Source organism: Peromyscus leucopus, chromosome 2 (assembly GCF_004664715.2).
Source record: "Peromyscus leucopus breed LL Stock chromosome 2, UCI_PerLeu_2.1, whole genome shotgun sequence".
In the NCBI taxonomy this organism is placed as follows: Eukaryota; Metazoa; Chordata; class Mammalia; order Rodentia; family Cricetidae; genus Peromyscus; species Peromyscus leucopus.
Window position 1 is genome coordinate 56,815,785 of NC_051064.1, and position 20,417 is coordinate 56,836,201.

The window sequence follows — 20,417 nt, forward strand, 5'->3', positions numbered from 1 at the left end:
CTGTTTGTTTTTCAAGACAGGGTTTCTCTATGTAGTTTTGGTGCCTGTCCTGGATCTCGCTCTATAGACCAGGCTGGCCTCGAACTCACAGAGATCTGCCTGGCTCTGGCTCACGAGTGCTGGGATTAGGCATGCCGCCACCACCGCCCAGCCCATCTGCTCTTCTTACTGTCCGGGCCTGGGCTCTCTTCTGTCTTCACCCCACTGTCATGCTACACTACCCAACCAGGAGGAGCTCCTCCCTCTTCCCTGTGGCCCTGGGTGCCTGCAGCTCTGTCTTCTCCGCATTCAGTTTTCCAGATTCGGCTGCAGCCTCCCTTCCTACGGAAGCCTTCCCCCCTCCCTGACTGCACCAGGCTCTATGTTGTGGTTTGGTCTCACTTCCTATTTCTCTGCTTTCTTGGCACCACTGGGCTTTCTCACACCGTGAGAGAGAGACCTGCTGATTTCTACGTCTGTCTGCCTCCTAATCTGTGAGCCACCTGAGGATGGGCTCCATCTCCACACTGCCAAGGCCTGGCTCAGGGCCCGGCCTAGGCACACCGGCGGTGACAGGAGCTGCGGGAAGGGAGGCGCAGGGGTGGCAGATGCTTGCTAATGTGGAAGCTGCTGGGTCTGGTAGGGGCTGGGCTGAGGCAGCAGCCTTTGAACCAGAACGGGCTAGCTGGAGGCCGTGGAAGGGAAGGACGTTCTGAGCTGCCACTCACTGCTTTCCCGCTGACACCTCCACTTTAACTCTGCTGGATCCAAAAGGCCTTGGCAATGTCGTTAGTGATAGAGCAGCCTTTCAGGCCAGCTCAATCAGCAGATGTGTGAAGATACACTGGGTCCCTGCCAACGCTTTGTACTTCAACCAGGGCCCTAACAGCTCCTGATAACGGGATGGGAAAGTCAACCGACAGCGTTTCACAAGCAGCAGATGTGCAGGGTTCAAGGTGTCTGACCTCGGGGCTCAGCCTGCAATGAACGTTTGTTAACAGCTTTATTTTGCTGGGCCCTGGGCTTCTAGTGGCTCTTTGTCCCTTTTTTTTTTTCCACAGTGATAAAGAAGCTGGAGAGGCTGCTGTGGGGCCCAGGGCCCAGGCCCTGACACCCAGCCTCCTGCCCTTCATGACACCTCTGTCTATTGAGTCATTGTTATATAATAGTTAATGCTGGATTTAAATAAAGACTGGGCCCCCAAGCATAATTATAAGGCTTGCAAAAGTAGCAAGTCTACTTCTGAGCCTTCACACAAAGAGGACACATTTACCGATTTGGAGATTATAACCTTTTCTTTTCTGTTTTGTTTGTTGTTTTGTTCTGTTTGTTTTCTGTTTTTCAAGACAGGGTTTCCCTGTGTAGCTTTGGCTGTCCTGGAACTCTCTCTGTAGCCCAGGCTAGTCTCGAACTCACAGAGATCCACCTGCTTCTGCCTCCCCAGTGCTTGGATTAAAGGCATAGCACCACTACTGCCACCCAGCCTTTTCTTAGTTTTTAATACTTCTTAAGAAGAAGTTTGAATATTCTCACAATTAGCAGCAGTCCCATGAGCCCTCTGTGCCCGTCAGCTGCCAGCTCTGCTCCTTCTCAACACTTGCCAGCCTGGTGCCATGACAGAATCCCCCATCCACCTAGGGAATGAGCAAGAGACACAAACAGCAACCCAGTGATTTTCCAGCCTGCACTCGGGATTAAGGCACCCGGCCCTCCTCCTTTCTCAGACTCTGCCCTCAGATTTGGGGTGGGGCTTCTGGATGACCCACCTTTGAACTTCTTCCAAATGACGGAAAAATGCCCATCTGTGTTGGTGACTTGGTCTTCTGTCAGTAGTCAACAAACCTAGCTGCACCATAGAATCCATGGAGGAGCTTAACAATCCAACTAGAAACCGGAAGCTCACCCTGCCTAAAGCTGTCCAGGGCATAGGAGCATACAGCACAGCCGAGGACCGTTAGTAAATGGTTGATTCTGATTGATAGATGGCTCGGCTGAGAGGTTATTGTATTAGTCGGGGTTCTCTAGAGTAACAGAATTTATAGAACGAATCTCACCTCCCCACCCCCTAACCCCCCATCCCCACACAACACACACACACACACACACACACACACACACACACACACACACACACAGAGGAGATTTATAAGAATGACTGATTTATAGGCTGTGGCCCAGCTAATCCAACAATGGTTGCCTATGAATGGAAGGTCCAAGAATCCAGTAGCTGTTCAGTCCACAAGGCTGGATGTCTCAGCTGGTCTTCAGTATATGCCAGAATCCTGAAGAATCAGACTCTTAAGAGCTTCCTTCTTCCATGTCCTTATATAGGCTTCAAGCAGAAGGCATGGTCCAGATTAGAGGTGGGTATTCCCATCTCAAAAGATCCAGATTAAACGCATGTATTCTTACCTCAAAGATCCGGATTAGAAGTGGATCTTCCCAGCTCAAATTAAGCAAAAACTCCCTCATAGGTGCACCCTTATATTTTGGGGTTTTAGTTAATTCCAGATGTAGTCAAGTTGACAACCAAGAATAGCCAGCCATCACAGTCATCTTCTCCAAGGTGTCCAGGGATGAACTCAGGATCCTTCTGCTTACCCAGAGCATGGCATTCATCCCTACTAGATGGGGTGTTCAGTTCGGAATATAAAACACAGGCTCATGGGTTGGGATACTCCAAGCCCACATAGCAGCACTACTTGGGGAGGTTGTGGATCCTTTATAGAGTAGGGCCTCCCTGGAGGAAGTGGATTGGAGGGAAGACATTGAGGATTACATCCAGTCTCAGCTTCTGTCCCAAGCTCACTACTTCCTGACTGCTGGTCTAATGTAAAGTTACACTTGACTGCGGTTAAGAGTGGCACTCACTGCTACAGCTTCCCAGTCCTGATGGGTCAAACCCTCTCAACCATGAGCCAAAATGGACCCTTCTCTTGTTTTGTCACAGCAGTAAGCAAAGAAACTAATACAATTTGTCTCATAGAGTATTGCATTTCTCTAGCTCGGCTTTCCCACTGTCCTTCCAGCTCCTCCAGGGTAGGATCACCAGTCAGAGCTCTCGTCTCATCTCCAGGGCCCTCCATGGTCTGTCCCCCTCCCTCTTCTTCTAATTGGCCTCTTCCTTCTGGATTCTACCACGACTGTCTTCCCTTACTTCCTGGGTGCAGCCTGGCTCCTTCCACGTCAAGGCCTGTGCATCAGTCCTCTCCCGCCTCTCTGGCCCCTGCTTATCCTTCGGCATGGGCATTGCTGGGAGTGGGTTGTAAATGCAGAATAGAAAACTTTAACAAGTTACCCAGAATGTGTAGGATGGGGCATTCTCACCAGGTATATGCCTGGGATAGAGGGGAACACTGTTTCTAGAAGAAAAGAAAGGTGCCAGACCATCAAAATAAAGGCTGTCCACCATAATCATGGTGTGTCCCACAACAGAACTCTACTGACTAGCTGCCTTGTTCTGCGGTCAAGGCCATGCGTTGTGGAATATTCCTTTACACTGTGTAAATATATGTCACTGTGATTGGTTTAATAAAAAGACAAACAACCAATAGCTAGGCGGGATCTTAGGGGCAGAGAGAACACTGGGAAGAAGAAGAAGGATGGAGACAAGAAGTCAGCCAGATGCAGAATGAGTCGGACACACAAAATGGAATACCGGTAAAAGCCACGTGGTAGATAGACCGTAGATTAAAAGATATGGGTTAGTTTAAATTGTAAGAGCTAGTTAGAAACAAGCCTAAGTTATCAGCCAAGCTTTCATAATTAATAATAAGTTTCCGTGTCATGATTTGGGAGCTGTCAGACAAGACAGAAAAATCCTCCTACAGCCATGAGCTCAGATGTCTACAAGCCCTATGAATGAATCAGTGTCCTAGTTTTTGTTTGTTTGTTGGTTTGTGTGATACCTCAGTAAAACCCCCACTCTATCCCCTACAGACAAAGAGAAGCTTCAACCAGGATTCCTAAGTGTAGATAAGAACTTAGACCCCTTTTCCCCAGGTGGCTGTATCTGCTACAGGGACTTTGGAAAACACAGTCAGGATATTCGACCAAAAGACTAAAAAGGGAGGCGGGTTAAAATAAATTATATGGTCTGTGCCTTTAAGAACTAGCCTCACAAAGAAAGGGGAGCGCTCCTTCCAACCTCCCTGCTGTGAGTGAGAGATTTGGAAGAGCCTCCCTGGAGGCTTGTAAACTTAGAAAACACCTCACTTTTGCATTCTGTACCTAAAGTCTCCACTGGCAGCTTTGGGGACTTGATCTAAGCACAACAAGACCCTCACTCTATTGTCTCAAAAAGGGGGCCTTAGACAAAGATAGCTCAATATACATAGACCCAGGCCAGTTTCAAGTCCCCAGAAATGATGGTGCCAGCCCCAGGAACAAAAGAACAGAGTCAGGATGTCTGATGGTAACCAATTAACCACGAGATGCCCCTCTCCGGAGATAACATGACCAGACCCCGGAGATGAGTTGTAAAACTCCTGACAGGGCAAACAGATAAGCTAGAATAAGATAAAGTCCAGGCCCAGGAAAAACTGGACCAATCAAGGATGAACCCGTACTAACCCCCTCCCCTCTAAGAAATTTTATGGATTTTGCCTATAAAAACTAACTTCCCCAAGAAAGAGTAACTCTTCTCGGCCTCACTTGAGATGGCTTGAGTTGAGTTCCCTGTCATGACTTGTAACAGATAAACCTTGCTTTTGCATTCTGGTATGCTCGTCCTTGGTGGTCTCTCTGGGGGTTATGATCTGGGCACAACAGTTTGTTTAGTTTTTGAGACAGGGTCTCACTAAGTAGACCAGGCTGGCCTCAAACTCAGAGATCTGCCTGACTCTGCCTCCAGAGTGCGGGGGATTAAAGGTGTGTGCCACCACACCTCTGGATTTTTGAAAGCATCTTTTTTAAAATGTCCAGTCCCTGCAGAATCCTCAGTGTCTTGGCCCAGCTGCATCCTGATTCTGACACAGGGAATAATGGGGTCAGTACAGAAAGAACCATGGAGTTCACCGGCCTTCTTTGTTTAGATTCTGATCGGCCCACAAGCCTCAGAGCTGGAATCTTCAGTTATTTCCTAGACACAGAAGGCTCTAAAAGGCTGGGGAATAGAGATTGTTGCCCTCCCTGAATCAGCTCAGTGTAAACACACCCTCAGTGCACATTCTCTGGTGCAATGACTCCCCTGGGGCTCGTCTTAGCTCACCCTTTTCCCATCAATCCTTTCAACCAAACACTGTCAGTGGCACCAGGCCCAATATCTGTTACAGGCTTTTTATTAGGGAAAAAAAAAAGTCCAAAAATCCCTGAAAATAGCCAGTCTACTGCAGAACTAATTTGTGAATTTTGTCTTCAGCTGCTTCAAGGTCAGCATCTCCAACCAGGAAGTGTGATCCTGAAAGCCTGCCTGGTTAATTAGCATCTGACTGTGATGCGAAATCTTAAAATCCCGGTTATGTCCTGTCAGGAAGCGCTGCTCAAATGTACTTCCAGACCTGTCTCCTCTTGTGGTTCATAACGCAGCTGAAAACCTTGTGCTAACCCGGTTTTGCACATTTTTTTTTTTTGCACATTTAGCTATTTTCATTGAGTTTTATTTTTGATTTTTCGTCTCGAAGCCATTCATCTTTCTTTAGTGCTCATTGTATAAATTTAAATCTAATAAACATTTAAGAAAAAAATGTTCTTTTTTTTTAAAAACCTGTTTAATGCTTTTACAAGAGAACCAACCGCTTTGGTGAATTCTGATGCCCACCAGCTTATGAAGTGTTCAGGGGTGGGTGTGCTGGAATTTAAACACAAAACATTCACAGGAAAAAAAAATCTTTTTCTGGAAAAATGATGATGCACCCACAGAATCCACAAAGAACACTTAGACCTGTGCTTCCTAAGCATGGCTAGACATCGGATCGTCACACAGACATGGGGAACTTAAAAAAAAAAAAAACCCTTGGCTCTCGCCTCGGCTAGTGACCTTGAACCTGGAGCTCAGCCTTGGGGATGGTAATTTGCTCCATTGCCTCCTGCAGCTCTGACCCACAGCTGAGCTAGCCGAGGAACCACTTGCTAGTTCATCCTTGTTTGAAGTCCCCTTCCCCAGGATTCTAGCAAGCAGATGTCTGTCTGTAGGGATGGCTAGATCCTTATTCTCCTCCAACGAGGAGAGCATCCACCTTTTAAGGCAGACCTTCCCAGGCCTGCTTTGTTTGATTTTGTGTTCGGTTGTGTGAAGGACAGGAAGACAGGCCAGAAACCTCTCCCGCTGGGATCCAGTTTGAGTGTGCTGCTGGCTGAGAGTCAATAAACGTCACCACTACTGATGGAACCCAGAAGGCCTAGAGAGGCGATGCTCCTTTTCCTGAAGACACCCCAAACAGGATGTTCAAAACACCAAGAACTCTGCTTCCTTAGGGCTGGAATGGCCGTGGCCTTGAGCTGAACTGTGTTAGCATTCCCTTCTCATCTCTAACTCCTAGCAATGCTGCTTATAAAACCATCTTAGAGTTTCATTTACAGAGAAAAATTCTTTAAGTCAAGGTCACTATGTAGATCAGCTCCAATACTCCTACTTGTTTTTTAAACTTTTCTTCATCTTTACGCCTTATTGTAAATTACATCCTTTGAACAAGGTAACTTGGACCACAGAGTCATATCTGTCTATCTATTTGTCTGTCTATCTATCTATCTATCTATCTATCTATCTATCTATCTATCATCTATCTATCTATCTATCTATCATCTATCTATTATCTATCCATCCACCCACCCGTCTGTCTATGGCCATTGTAGAGACACCTAATGAGACCCTTCCTTGAGAAGTCTATATCCACACTTGGGTGTGTTTGGTCCTTTTCCTGTGAGTCTTTCTCTCTGAATGCTTCACTTAAATATAAAGCATGTCCTAACCCTTATCTACATCGAAACTCCCCTCTCCTTCGTAGTCAAGGGTCTAGCTTTAATTAGCGGAAGTCCCCAAGGAGGGAAATCCCTCACAGTGTTGGGGGCATTTCTGAGCTCTGTCCATCACCACTGGTGCTTGCACTCAAAGCTCACACGTCCTAGGTGAGCTACATGCCCAGCCCTGCTCTTGCTTTGAAATTTTTCTCCTGGTGCCCAGAAACGCCCCTTCGCTGATCTGGCTTTGCCCTCTGGCACTCCACAGACCCTGTCTGGTCTTGATTTTCAGAGACTTGGAGGGCATAATTTGTTTCTTGATTCTAAAGGGTGAATATTCCAGGGCTTTCATCCCCCAGGATCTTGCACCAGCCTCTCCTTGGCTCCCTGGTCCTTGTGACTTCCATGGAAAGATCTAGAAGAGACACACCAAGGGTAGAGTAGAGTGTTGGTAAAGTTTAATCACTGAGCAGTAAGGGATTAGGCAACGGCCAAAGGAACCATGGGAGAGCAGAGCGCTCCTAAGGGTGAGAGCAGACAGCGGTCAGAGACCACTGTGCTGACCCATCTCTGGGGAGGCTTTATACTATTTCTCTAGAGCAGGCAGGCAGCTGTTTCTGAGAAATGTCTGTCCAGGCGATAGACAAATCCATGTGGATTCACTATTAAAAGAAGGGAAAATGGTATGTCTTTGCTCTTTACCAGAAAGCTTGAAGCTAGGCAATATCTTGTAAGATAGTTGTTTAGATATCTATTAATGACACCCCACCCCAACCTCAAGCAGTGCAGTGTACTGTCTCCACCCAGGATCGGAATTATGACAAAGATCACACTCCTATGACCTGTAATAAAGTCCCGCAGTTTCAAGTCTGATCCCTTAAGCTGTAGATTATGAAGGTGGTGAACCCATTCCTGATGACCTTCAACTCTGCTAATTTGTAACTAGCTACCTAACACATCCAGGGCTCTTCACACGATATGGCCTCCAACCTCTCCCTGTGGGAGTTGCTTCCATTGTCTTCTTGACTGCATTGTAGGTTGGTTTTTAAATGTGTGTTATTTTTTAAATTTCCAGTTCCTGCAAACCTCTCAGTGTCTTGGCCCAACCGTCCATCCTCAGTTCAAAAGCAGAGACTGATGAGGAGTTGCCCGTTTTTGTTTGGAGTGTCTCGATCTGCTCGTGATTCTCAGAGCTGGGATTTTCAGTACTGTTGTAGTCTAACAGGCTCAAAAGTGCTGATCAATCACCACTCCACTAGCTAGGTCTGTCAATGATTGACATTTAAGGACTGGTCTCCAGGATGGAGCCGGGCTGTGATCCTGGGAAAACCCTGCCCCTCTTTGGGTCCCCCTTTCCTTTGCCAAAGGAATGTCCTTAGGCTCTCAGACTTGAGCCTCCTACTTCAAGGGAGACCAATCAGAGACCTCTGGAGGGTGTAGGAGGCTGGGCCTAGGGTGGCGAGAAAGAGAAATCTGGGTGCCTGGCCAAGTCTCCTCAGTAGTGGGTGGTGCCGGGAGCAGGCGGAGCTTAGCTGGCAGCGGAACCTCATTGGTTTCCCAGCGGATGCTCGGAGGCGGGGACACACCGCAGCAGGACAAACCCGAGAACGCTAAACCGTATTAGGACTTGATCCTGAGACTCCGACTCTGAGGCCGAGCCAGCCGCAGGTAGCTACCGCCGCCCTCCCTCCGCGCTGGGGCACGCCACCCCTTCGGTCCCCGAAAGGCAGGTCTCCCCCGGGTGTATTTGCAGGGCCCTTTCCCTCCCCGTTCCTATCTGTCCCTGGGGGACACTGGATGGGCTGGGAGAACACAGACCTTCCAAACCTCATCTTGGTTCTGTTCCTTCACCCTCGCCCACCTGGCTCACTGTCGCGAGAGCCACTGGCCCTAGTGGAGAGGGTAGGACCCGAGCACCCTTCCGCTCAGGTGGGTGTTCCCGGGTCCCCGACTGCAGGCCTTTAGATCAGTGGGCACCGAGCATCTGGTATTCGGGAGGAAATGCAAACTTAGGCTTTTGGGAATCCAAGGATAAGAAGCTTCTGTACTTTTTAGAGTAAAGTGGGACGACCTGTGACCAGCGATTTGACTATATGCAAAGCTTGGATCCTGAGCGCTGAGTCTTGGTGTGACCTAAGAGCAGTTTGCTATCCTTTAGCTGGGACCACCCTCCCCCTTAGCCCTCCTCCAACCTCACTTCACACACACACACACACACACACACACACACACACACACACACACACACACCAGGTTCCCCAGAGAGGGTGGGTCAACATTGATTTCTGTGTGGCTAGGGACCTAGCTGGAGCCTTGCTTTCCTGAATGAATTCTTTGTTCCTCTCCCTGCACATGGGAGAGAAGGTGGAAAGTGCTGGGGGTCAGGGGTCAGGCTGGTGCAATTATATTTTGCTGCTGGGTGGAGCAAGACTCACGTGAGACAGAAAAGGTACAATGATTCTATCCTGGCCAGAGATTAACTGTATAGCTGAGTAGGAACTAGAAACTCTACTTAACAGTCGTTGAGGGAATTATCGCAGTTGTTGCGAAGTCTGCTGTTTTCAGAGGCTAGTTGACAGTACTCAGACCCATCTCAGCCGCTGATTGACTTGTATCCCAGAAGACTCAGCCCCTTCCCACTGTGCGGCGCGAGCTGGTTTCCAAGGCCTTGAGTAGCCCGATGCCCACCTGGGTGAGGTGTGTCAGATTTTATACAGGGAAAACCCCATTCAACATCACCCTAGGGGGGCTCTACAGGTGAGGGAAAAAGGGTCCCAGATCTCTAGGGTTCTTGCTCAGGTCCCAGGCCAGTTCCTCGGTGGCCTTTGTGGAAATCTCTATGTTCCCTTAGCCTGTCATTCCGTGTGTCTATTGAGTAGCTAGCTACCGTGTCTCGGGCATAATTCTAGGCACCAGGACCAAACCTAAGCAGAGGCCTGAATCTGATGGGAGAGCAGAATTAGTAAAGGGATAAGTAAGTGTTTGTGTTGCTGGTTTGTTTTGTTGAGACGGAGTCTCTGAAGACCAGCCTTGGACTCCCAAGTGCTTGTTTGGTTATAGTCGGGAGTTACAGCATCCAGCCAGATTTGGCCAGAACTAAGGAAAGAAAAGTTCTTAGTTTCTCTTGGCTTTGCCTGTAGCCACACTAAAATTTTATAGAAAAGGTGAATCAGAGGCCAGGAGGTGTGCTTATGCAGATTTTAGCTGTGATACAAATCATTGGAACTCTGAGTATCTTCTGAGGCTCCCGGGTATTGTCATTCACAGAATGGGGCTTCCGGGGGAAATTCTGTTCCTCAATGTCCCTTCCCTCTGGGTCTGTAACACTAGCAGTGGATGGAATGACAGCAACAGAGATCCCTGCCCCGGAGGAGCTTAACCGTACTAACATACACATGTAAAATCTGTGTGGCCTATGAGACTGAGAAACAATAATGTGGGGGTCCAGAGGGCAGTTCCGGTGTTCCAAGGCTGGTTTGTTTTTGTTGTTGTTTGTTCAGACGGAATCTGTCAGGTATCAGAGTTTGTCTTCAAATTCACTAAGTAGCCAATGATGGTCTTGAACTCCTGATCTTCCTGTCTCCACCTCTTAAGGTGGGGTTACAGGGATGAGCACCATCAGTGACTGAACCCGGGGCTTTGTGCATGTTAGGGAAGAATTCTTAGTGGCTGGGCTATATCCCTGTCCCAGTTGCTGATTCTTGTGTTCCCAGACAGGGAACTGAGCAGAAACACACAGTTATAGCAGAAGCAGAGGCAGGCTATTAGGGGAGGCTCATTTCTAAAGAGGAGGGGGAGGGCTGGAGAGAAGAGGTTTAACTGCTCAGACATTAAAGGTTCACAGAGGACACTGTGCTTTCTGCCTCATTTCCATAGCGTGGGCTTTTTCTCAAACGTTCTATCTGTCCATGCATGTATAGCTTCATGCCTAGCATGCCTCATTAGCACCTCCAGTTTCCATCCAGAAATTGTGATGAGCCATAGGTCAGCTATAGGTCCCAGACACAGCAGCGGGAGGACCAAGAAAGCCTTGCAGAGCAGGTGATATTTGACAAGAGACCCAGAAGAGGTGAGAGAGTGGGCTAGACTTGAGGGGCACATGATGGGTAGACCAGAGAGTTATTCAGGCCTTTGTACCCCACAGCCTATGTTTTAGGAGGCCACGCCCCTTGGTTAGCCCCGCCCACTCTCACCTGTTCACCTTGTTTTTTTTTCCTGTCTGCTCCAAGTTTCTCAGCATGTTGAGCATCCGATTCTTGACTCCCCGGCTGCTCTGCCTCCAGGGCAGAACTACCTGGTACTCGACCGCAGCTGCTCTCCCGAACCCGATCCCAAACCCAGAGATTCGCTACAACAAGCTGTTCATCAACAATGAGTGGCATGATGCAGTCAGCAAAAAGACCTTCCCCACAGTGAACCCCACCACAGGCGAGGTCATCGGGCATGTGGCCGAAGGTGACCGGGCAGATGTGGACCTGGCTGTGAAAGCAGCTCGGGAGGCCTTCCGCCTGGGGTCCCCGTGGCGCAGGATGGATGCCTCAGAGCGGGGCCGGCTGTTGAACCGCTTGGCTGACCTTGTGGAGCGGGATCGCGTGTACTTGGCCTCACTGGAGACCCTGGATAATGGGAAACCTTTTCAGGAGTCTTACGTCTTGGACCTGGATGAAGTCATCAAGGTGTACCGTTACTTTGCTGGCTGGGCCGACAAGTGGCATGGTAAGACCATCCCTATGGATGGGGAGCATTTCTGCTTCACCCGGCATGAGCCAGTGGGTGTCTGTGGCCAGATAATCCCATGGAATTTCCCACTGGTCATGCAGGGCTGGAAGCTGGCCCCGGCACTGGCCACAGGCAACACCGTGGTCATGAAGGTGGCGGAGCAAACCCCACTTTCTGCCCTGTACTTGGCCTCCCTCATCAAGGAGGCAGGGTTTCCCCCGGGAGTGGTGAACATCATCACTGGGTACGGCCCCACGGCAGGAGCAGCCATAGCCCAGCATATGGATGTGGATAAAGTCGCCTTCACCGGCTCCACCGAGGTGGGCCACCTGATCCAGAAAGCGGCTGGTGAGTCCAACCTCAAGAGAGTCACCTTGGAGCTGGGCGGGAAGAGCCCCAGCATCGTGCTGGCTGACGCCGACATGGCGCATGCCGTGGAGCAGTGCCATGAGGCCCTTTTCTTCAACATGGGCCAGTGCTGCTGCGCAGGCTCCCGGACATTTGTGGAAGAATCCATCTATCCCGAGTTTCTCGAGAGAACCGTGGAGAAAGCCAAGCAGAGGAAAGTCGGGAACCCCTTCGAGCTGGACACCCAGCAGGGGCCTCAGGTGGACAAGGAGCAGTTTGAACGAATCCTGGGCTACATCCGGCTCGGTCAGAAGGAGGGGGCGAAACTTCTCTGCGGTGGGGAGCGTTTTGGGGATCGCGGCTTCTTCATCAAGCCCACAGTCTTTGGGGACGTGCAGGATGACATGAGGATTGCCAAGGAGGAGATCTTTGGGCCCGTGCAGCCTCTGTTCAAGTTCAAGAAGATCCAGGAAGTGATTGAGAGAGCCAACAACACCAGGTATGGCCTGGCTGCGGCTGTGTTCACCCGAGACCTGGACAAGGCCATATACTTCAGCCAGGCCCTGCAAGCTGGGACTGTGTGGGTGAACACCTACAATATCGTCACCTGCCACACACCATTTGGAGGCTTTAAGGAATCCGGCAACGGGCGGGAGCTGGGGGAAGATGGGCTTAGAGCCTACACGGAGGTGAAGACTGTCACCATCAAGGTTCCGGAGAAGAACTCCTGAGATCGGCCACCTTGGAGGTCCAGCCATGTCCTGTGGTGCCACAACATCTAGCCAGCAGATAGAAAAATTTGATTTTAGCCCCGAGTTCCAAATGAAGTGTTCCAATGAGTGTCAACAAATAAAGTGGTTAAATCAGAGCTCTTCTGTTTAAAGCAGAGATGTGGCTGGGCTCAGAGTGCTACCCACCTTGTCCCCAGGTCCCAACCTCACTGATGACTTTCAAGTTTATTGCCAGGAAACCTTAGGAGTCTCCAGAAGGCATATTTAAAGCCGTTGACTGTAGCCATAAAAAGGAATGATGGATTATCCAGGCGCGACCTGAATGAGCCTCAAAAGCAGAATACCAAATGAAAGGAGGCAGCTTCCTGTTGAAATGTCCAAACCTGTATCCGTAGTAGAGAGTAGATCCGTGGTTGGCAGGGACTGGGGGATGGGAATAGGGCATTGACTGCTTATGGATATCGGGCTCCTCTTGGGGAGGTTTTGAAAGTGTTGTGGAATTGGGCAGTGGACATGGTTGCACAATGTTGCAATTGTACCGATTTACTGTCAAATTATACACTTAATTAGGGTGTGGGAATTAATTTCATTTTAAAATTAAAATAAGCTCTATTTGCAAATCTGTCTCAATTTTTTTCTTTCTCCTGAACATTTTACTGTCTCTGGGCCTTAGTTTCTGGGTTTCTCTTTGATTTCTTTTGGCCGATGACCAAGTGCAAAGACCCATGGGAAAATGCTGTAGTTTCTGCCCAGAACAAATTCATGCCATTTAGGGGTTTCCACTGCCATTCTCCTAACCTCTACCCAGCCACCTCACTGTGAGGGCTTTGCTAGCTTCATTCCTGAGTTCTCTATTTATTGCCACTCTTGTTGCTTACACACACACACACACACACACACACACACACACATGCATACATGGCAGTAGTCATAGCAGATATAGATCCTGGCCTGCAGGTCAAAGTCAGAAGCTGAAGCCCAGCTGCTTCCTTGTCCTCTGTTGTTGTAGATCATGGTGCTTACAAATCACTCCACGTTTTTAAAGTTTGCTCATAGTGAATGCCATTCCTGTGAACGCTACACTCTGTGACTGCTAAACTCTGTGAATGCCACACTCTGTGGATGCCACACTCTGTGGATGCCACAGTCTGTGGATGCTACAGTCTGTGAATGCTACACTCTGTGGATGCCACAGTCTGTGTATGTTACACTCTGTGAATGCCACACTCTGTGAGTGCTACACTCTGTGAATGTTACACTCTGTGAATGCCACACTCTGTGAATGCTACACTCTGTGAATGTTACATTCAGTGAATGCTACAGTCTGTGAATGCTGCACTCTGTGAACGTCATAACCTGAAAGCTACAGTCTGTGAATGCTCAGGGAATGCTATACCCTGTGAATGCTGTGCCCTGGTTATCTTTTCAACAACCTGTCATCAAAATGATTTTGTTTTTCAGAACTTGCTATGTAGCCGAGGATGCCCTTGAACTTTTGATATTTCTGCTTCCACCTCCCAAGTGCTGGGATTCTAGGTGTGCACCACCACAGCCAATGTCAAGAGGTGCTGTGGATCAAGTTCAGGGCTTTGTACATGCGAAGCAATCTCTACCAGCAGAACTGTATCTCCACCTTCCTTCGCTTTTGTAATGATGGCCATGACTTGGGGTTGGTCTGAAATGGCTTCTTGAGGACTGTGGGTTTGTTTGGGTCTCTCTTTTCCCTTCCTGGGACTCCCTTCCTGTGAGATTTCTCTAAGGCGGACATGACCCTGGCTCAGTGTCCTCCATGTATTTCTCTTAAGAGGACATTGCAGCCATCTCTGCAGCCATACGGGGCAACCCCGTTTCTCACAGTAGTGAAGGTTTCTTAGGATGATGGTTCATGCTCACTGTCACCCTGACTGGCTGTCTCAGCCTCCCAGAGACGTTATAGCTAAGTTGGGAAAACCCACCCTACACATAGCTAGTGCCATCTCAGGGCCTGGGGATTCAGACTAAATTAAAAAGGGGGAAAGAAGAAAGCTGGATGGGCATGACTATTGGTTTCTTCTTCCTGACTGTGGACACAGTGTGACAGTCACTTCACATCCCACTGCCATGGGTCCCCTGCCAGGATAGACTGCATCCCCTCAGACACGGAAAGGGGGCTTTCCTTGGTCATCAACCTTCAGTTCAGCATGTGGCCCGCAAGCTTGAACTGTGAGAGATGCTGTAGTCTGGGAGCCGTCCACGCATCTGTTCCTCCTTTCCACAGACTCCCACCACGCTCATACTTGGTCAGGTGCTGTGCCGGGCGCCTTCACACAATGCTTTGACCTTAAAACAGTACTGTAAAGCAAGGCAGTTGATGTGTGTTTGTTAATTTTTCCAGTAAGCAGCGGCGGAGATTGAGAGGTTTCCTTTTTTCTTTAAAGGCTTATTTATGTGTATGTATGGGTGCCTGTGTGTGTGTACGTTCCTGTGGGTGTGGGTGCCTGCAGAAGCCAGAAGAGGGCAGCAAATGCCTGGAGTTGGAGTGACAGGCTGACTGACATGGGTGTTGGAACTGAACTCAAGTCCACTGGAAGAACAGCAAGTGCTCCTCCTAACCATGGAGCCATCTCTCCAGCTCCAGAAGGTTTCATACACAACCTGTTGAGGTCAGTTTTCCATGAGCATGCTCTAGGGGCCAGACAAAGGAGTCCATCTGATCAAACCTCTAAGCTAAAGTCAGTGGCCTCCAATCCACACCCGTGCTCCAGTCCCACCTGCCCTGATCAGCTCGATGCCACTGAGGAACTTTTACTTGGGTTGGTATCATTATGGGTACAAGGCTGACCTCTGGTGGTCCTCACTTCTACTAATTTGCTCAGATCATTCATTGATCTGAAGGAGGAAAAAAAGTCCTCTGGGACCCGTGGGAGAAAGCAAATCAGACAAGACTGTTGCAGGAGCTCAGTCTGTAAGTAAGACAGCTACAGGATAGGGCGACAGGAGCAGAGGCCAAGATGTCATGAGGAAAGGAAAGTACTTATCAAGTACCCACAAGGCACCACACACCAGAGCTCCCGTCTGCTCCACCCTAGATGCACCACAAGCACCACCCACCAGAGCTCCCGTCTGCCTAAGGGGCTCCCTGGGAGATGCACCCACAAGGCACCACCCACCCAGAGCTCCCATCTGCCCTAAGGGGCTCCCTGGGAGATGCACCCACAAGGCACCACCCATCCAGAGCTCCCATCTGCCCTAAGGGCTCCCTGGGAGATGCACCCACAGGCACCCATCGAGCCCCGTCTCCCGGGTCCCTGGGAGATGCACCCACAAGGCACCAGCTCACATGGAGCTCCTGTCTGCCCTCGGGGTTTTCCTGGGATGCCACCAAGCATTTGTTAAGCAGCTAGGCAGGGCTAACACAACCTGGGCCCCTTCCTCTCCACTCAGCCCAAGGCAAGGCCCAGCACAAGTGAGACACAAGACCCTGGTGGGTGACAAGGAGGAGACACAGCGACTGGGAAGGGGCAGACCTTTCTGGAGAGGGAAGGCCAGAGCCTGTAAGAAGCACAGAGATGGAGAGACAGGTAGGCTGTTCCCACAGGAGCAGGGAGGCCGGGGAGGGGGGTAGTCAGGGGTTGGAGCACTCTGCCCCCTAGGAAGCCCTGGCAAGTTTTGGTGCCTGTCCTGTACCTCGCCCTGTAGACCAGGCTGGCCTAGAACTCACAGAGATCCGCCTGGCTCTGCCTCCTCAGTGCTGGGATTAAAGGCGTGCGCCACCGCCGCCCGGCACCCTGGCAGTCTTAAAGGGGTAGGATCATATTAAATTTTTAAAGATCCTCTGTTTCCATGTGGACAGTGGACTTGGGGCAGATTGTGTAGGACAGTGTTGCTCTGACCCTGTGACACTAACCCAAACAGGGTGTGGCGTAGTGGGAGATCCTGACCAGCCAGGACAGATTGGTGCAAGAGGAGAGTCAAAGGTACCCCCTTTGGTTGGGGCAACTAGGTGTGTTTGTGTGGGGGTGCCAGCTATTGCAAAAGGGAGCCTTGGAGCTGGGGATATAGCTCAGCTAATAGAGCGTTTGTTTAGCATGCATGAAACACTAGTATCACATACAATCAGGCATGGTGGCACATACCCATAATCCAAGTACTCTAGAGGTGGAGCAGGAGGACCCTAAGTTCACGGTCATCTTTGGCCATATATCAAGTCTGATATATCCTAGACTGCATGAGAACCTGTCCGGGGTGGGGGGTGGGGAAACACACAGGAAACCTTGCTGGAGGAGCATGCTTGGGAACAAGGGGAAGGCGACCTGCTGGTCCATTCATTTATTCAACACATTTACTAAGTGTTTCACTGTGTACTGGGAATTGTGCTAGGTGCCGGGGATGCAGCAGGGAACTGGACACACAGTGTATGCATCCCAGCTGATGGAGGAGGGAGACCGTAAGAAAAATACAATGAATACCACCATCCGGACAAGGCGCTGGTTCCAGGACCCTAGTGGACATACACATGTCTCTCCTGTCAAATGGTGCTATGTCTACATCTAGCCTGACACATCTTCCCGGGCACTTTACAGCCAGCCAGGGATGGACACTGCAAGAACTCTCTCTGCCTGTGGGGACCAGACACTTCTCACCCAGGAGGCCACCGAGTCGGAGCTCACAGGCAGCCCTGACCTATAATGGAATTCACACTCCAGGGGAGAGAAGCTGGCCCCACTGAGCCACTGTGGCAAGCATGGCGCTGGGCTCCATGTCCTGAATTCATTAAGCCGCAGACACCAGAGCAATGTGGTTTCCCTTAATTAATTAAAATATCACATAATCCGCACTCTCTGATTTAACGTTCATGAGGCCCCAGTGAAGGCTGAGAATAAGGAAAGTCATTAGAGGAGACTGGTCCCCGCTGGATGACTCTGATTGTCTGGCCTACATCCTCAATCTTGGGGGACAGGAGGGCGGCATTTTCTAAAGATAGGAATTAATTTCATTGCAAAACCTGTTGGAAAAATATCCACCGTACTAAAACCAGCCCTTCGGTGGTTTCTCACAGAAAGTGAATACCTCTGGAGTTGAACACGGGCTTCAGCACGACTGTGGCACCCCTCCCTGTGAAGAACACTCCAACTCCACAAGACACCTTTCAGACTGTTTCATCTGTGTATGTGTGCACACATCTGTGCAGATAAGTAAGTGTAAGGCACATGGTATGCAGGTTCACACACGAGTGTGTGTGCCTGGGGAAGGCAGGGGACCTCAAATGTCATTCTTCAGAACTGACCTTATTTTTTCAGACAGGGTCTCTCACTGGCTGGCAGCTTGCTGATTAGGCTTAGCTGTCTAGACAGTGAGCCCCAGGGATCTAGCCATCTCTACCTCCCCAGTTCTGGGATTACAGGCTTGCACCACCACGGCCAGCTTTTTAATGTGGGTTCTGTGGATCAAACGCAGGCCCACACACTTGTCCAGCAAGCACATTAATCTCCCAGTTCACTTATGCTATGTTTTTTTCCTATACATGCCTATGATAAACTGAGTTTCTGGCTTGAGCATAGTAAGCATCAACAACAATAAAAAAAAGTTTAAAATATGTTATAATTATGTCAATGTTATCTCTTTCTAAATTTCTTTCAGGCAGCTGGTGGTTTAGCCTTCAGAAAGCTCTCACTGGGCACCTGGCAGGAACCTGGCTCACATTCTATTCTTCCACCTAGTGACTTGCACCTTCTGGTACTCCATCCCCTCCCTCACTCTGTCTATGGGATGAGAGCACAGAGTTGTGAGTGAATACATCACTAAAATGCATGAAAATACAAATTCAGGCAGACTCAGATGAACCAGGCTGGGAATAGTGGATGGTTAAGGCTGGTTAAAAACTACAAGTAGGGGGCTGGAGAGATGGTTCAGCAGTTGAGTGCACTTGCTCTTACAGAGGACCTAGGTTCAGTTCCCAGCACCTACACCATCTGTAACTCCAACTCCAGAAGAACTGATGCCCTCTTCTGGTCTCGGTGAGTACTGCATGCAGGTAGTGCTCAGACATACATGCAAGCAAAATACCCATACATATTCAAAACAAAAACCCTGCAATCATTACCCTGCCTCGAAAAACAAAACAAAACAACAACAACAAACCCCTGCAAGTGGGACTAGGCATGGTGGAGCACACACCTTTAATTCAAGTACTTGGGAGGCAGAAGCAGACAGATCTCTGTCAGTTGAGGCCAGCCTGGTCTACTTATAGAGTTCCAGGCCAGCCTAAACTATACAGTGGTACCAGTGTCTCTATGCAACAATAAATCAAAAAAACTGAAAATGGGGACCAGGTAAGGAGGCAACCACAGCCCAGGTGGGAGAGGTGAGGAGGGTAGGGTGGAGTAGCTAATGCAAGCAGAAAAAACGGGGGGCAAGATGCACACAGGACGACCAAGATGGCTGGGTAGGACCTGGATCCAGCATCTGAAGCAGCATTCCCAGGGTGGAGGGAGCAAGGAGTCCACCCCTAAAGACATTTATTATCAGGGTGCAGGGGTTGCAACATCATGAAATCTACATAAGCAGGATTGAGTGCGTAGGTGGGTAATGTGCTTCCAAACGGTGACAGTCATGGCATGTGTCCTGGCTCTCAGAAGGGGTCCTTGAAGCTCCCAGAGTGAAAAGCCACTGGGCTGAACAATCATGCTGATCCACTTTTTGGACATTGGTGAACATTCCGGACAATGTTGCATGCATTGTTTACCTATGTCACTCAAGTGTGACACAACCCAGCCCCAAAAGGTCCTGACACTCATCCCTTCCACCAGGGGCTCCTGCATCCAGCGCAGATCTGAGGTGACCATGTGATTCTGCATGCTGCAATTACTACCATCATGTAAGCAAAGTATGTCTATCACCTTCTCCATAGCCAGGTGTCTCCAAGGTGGCATCCTTCTGATGTCATTCCACTAAGCATCTGAGCATGTCATCTCCTATCCACTCAGTTCACAGGGACATTGACAGCAGACTCTCACACATTATAATAACCACGATGGGGGAGCTGAGAGAGGCAGAAAGGGCCAACTCTGGTGTAGACACAAACAGATCCCCTGGCAGTCCCAGCCCCTGACAGCAGCTTCCAATTTCACTTCTGATTTTACACAAAGAAAGGGTTCCCACATATCCACTGGAGGACACAGGGGCCCCCAAGTGAAGGGGACTTGCCATACAGTGAATATGCACATGGATATCATGTTTCCAGATTCTCAGGCTTGCCTCCCTCTGCATGTGCAATACACAAAAGTGACATCCCAGCATTTCAGAGGCAGATCTGCTAGGATTAGAGGCAGAAAATCCAGTTCTAACAAGAACTCCAAACGCAATGCCTGACCTAAGCAGCAAGAGTGTGAGCGGAAGCTGAGGAGAGCCTCCTCTCCCTGGTTCAAGGTCATTCTGGGGAAAGTGAGCCAGGGAAGTAGCTCTGAGTTCTGTGCTGCTCAAAGGCCTTCACCTCTGGCAGAACATCTGCTCCTGGGCCTGGCTGCTGCATCGAGGCAGGGAGGGCAGAAATCCCTGCTTTTCCCGCAGTGGCTGGGCCCATGCATGGGACAGTGTCTTGTGAACTTTCAGGCCTGTCCGCAGTGAGGGACCCCAACCCTGATGGTAAAAAACTGCAGGCAGCCGGGCGCCTGGCTGAGGCAGAGGCAGGTGGATCTCTGTGAGTTCAAAGCCAGCCTGGTCTACAGAGTGAGTTCCAGGACAGCCAGGGTGACATAGTGAAAC

General features: G+C 49.6%; 1 protein-coding gene across 1 annotated transcript; it reads left to right on the top strand.

Moving 5' to 3' along the window:
* Positions 1-8,438: 8,438 nt before the first annotated feature.
* Positions 8,439-13,294, top strand: Aldh1b1 (aldehyde dehydrogenase 1 family member B1). Its single transcript, XM_028859517.2, has 2 exons — positions 8,439-8,544; positions 11,106-13,294. The coding sequence occupies exon 2, from the start codon at positions 11,115-11,117 to the stop codon at positions 12,672-12,674; it is 1,560 nt and encodes a 519-aa protein (XP_028715350.1). The 5' UTR covers positions 8,439-8,544; positions 11,106-11,114; the 3' UTR covers positions 12,675-13,294.
* The last annotated feature ends 7,123 nt before the right edge of the window (positions 13,295-20,417 follow it).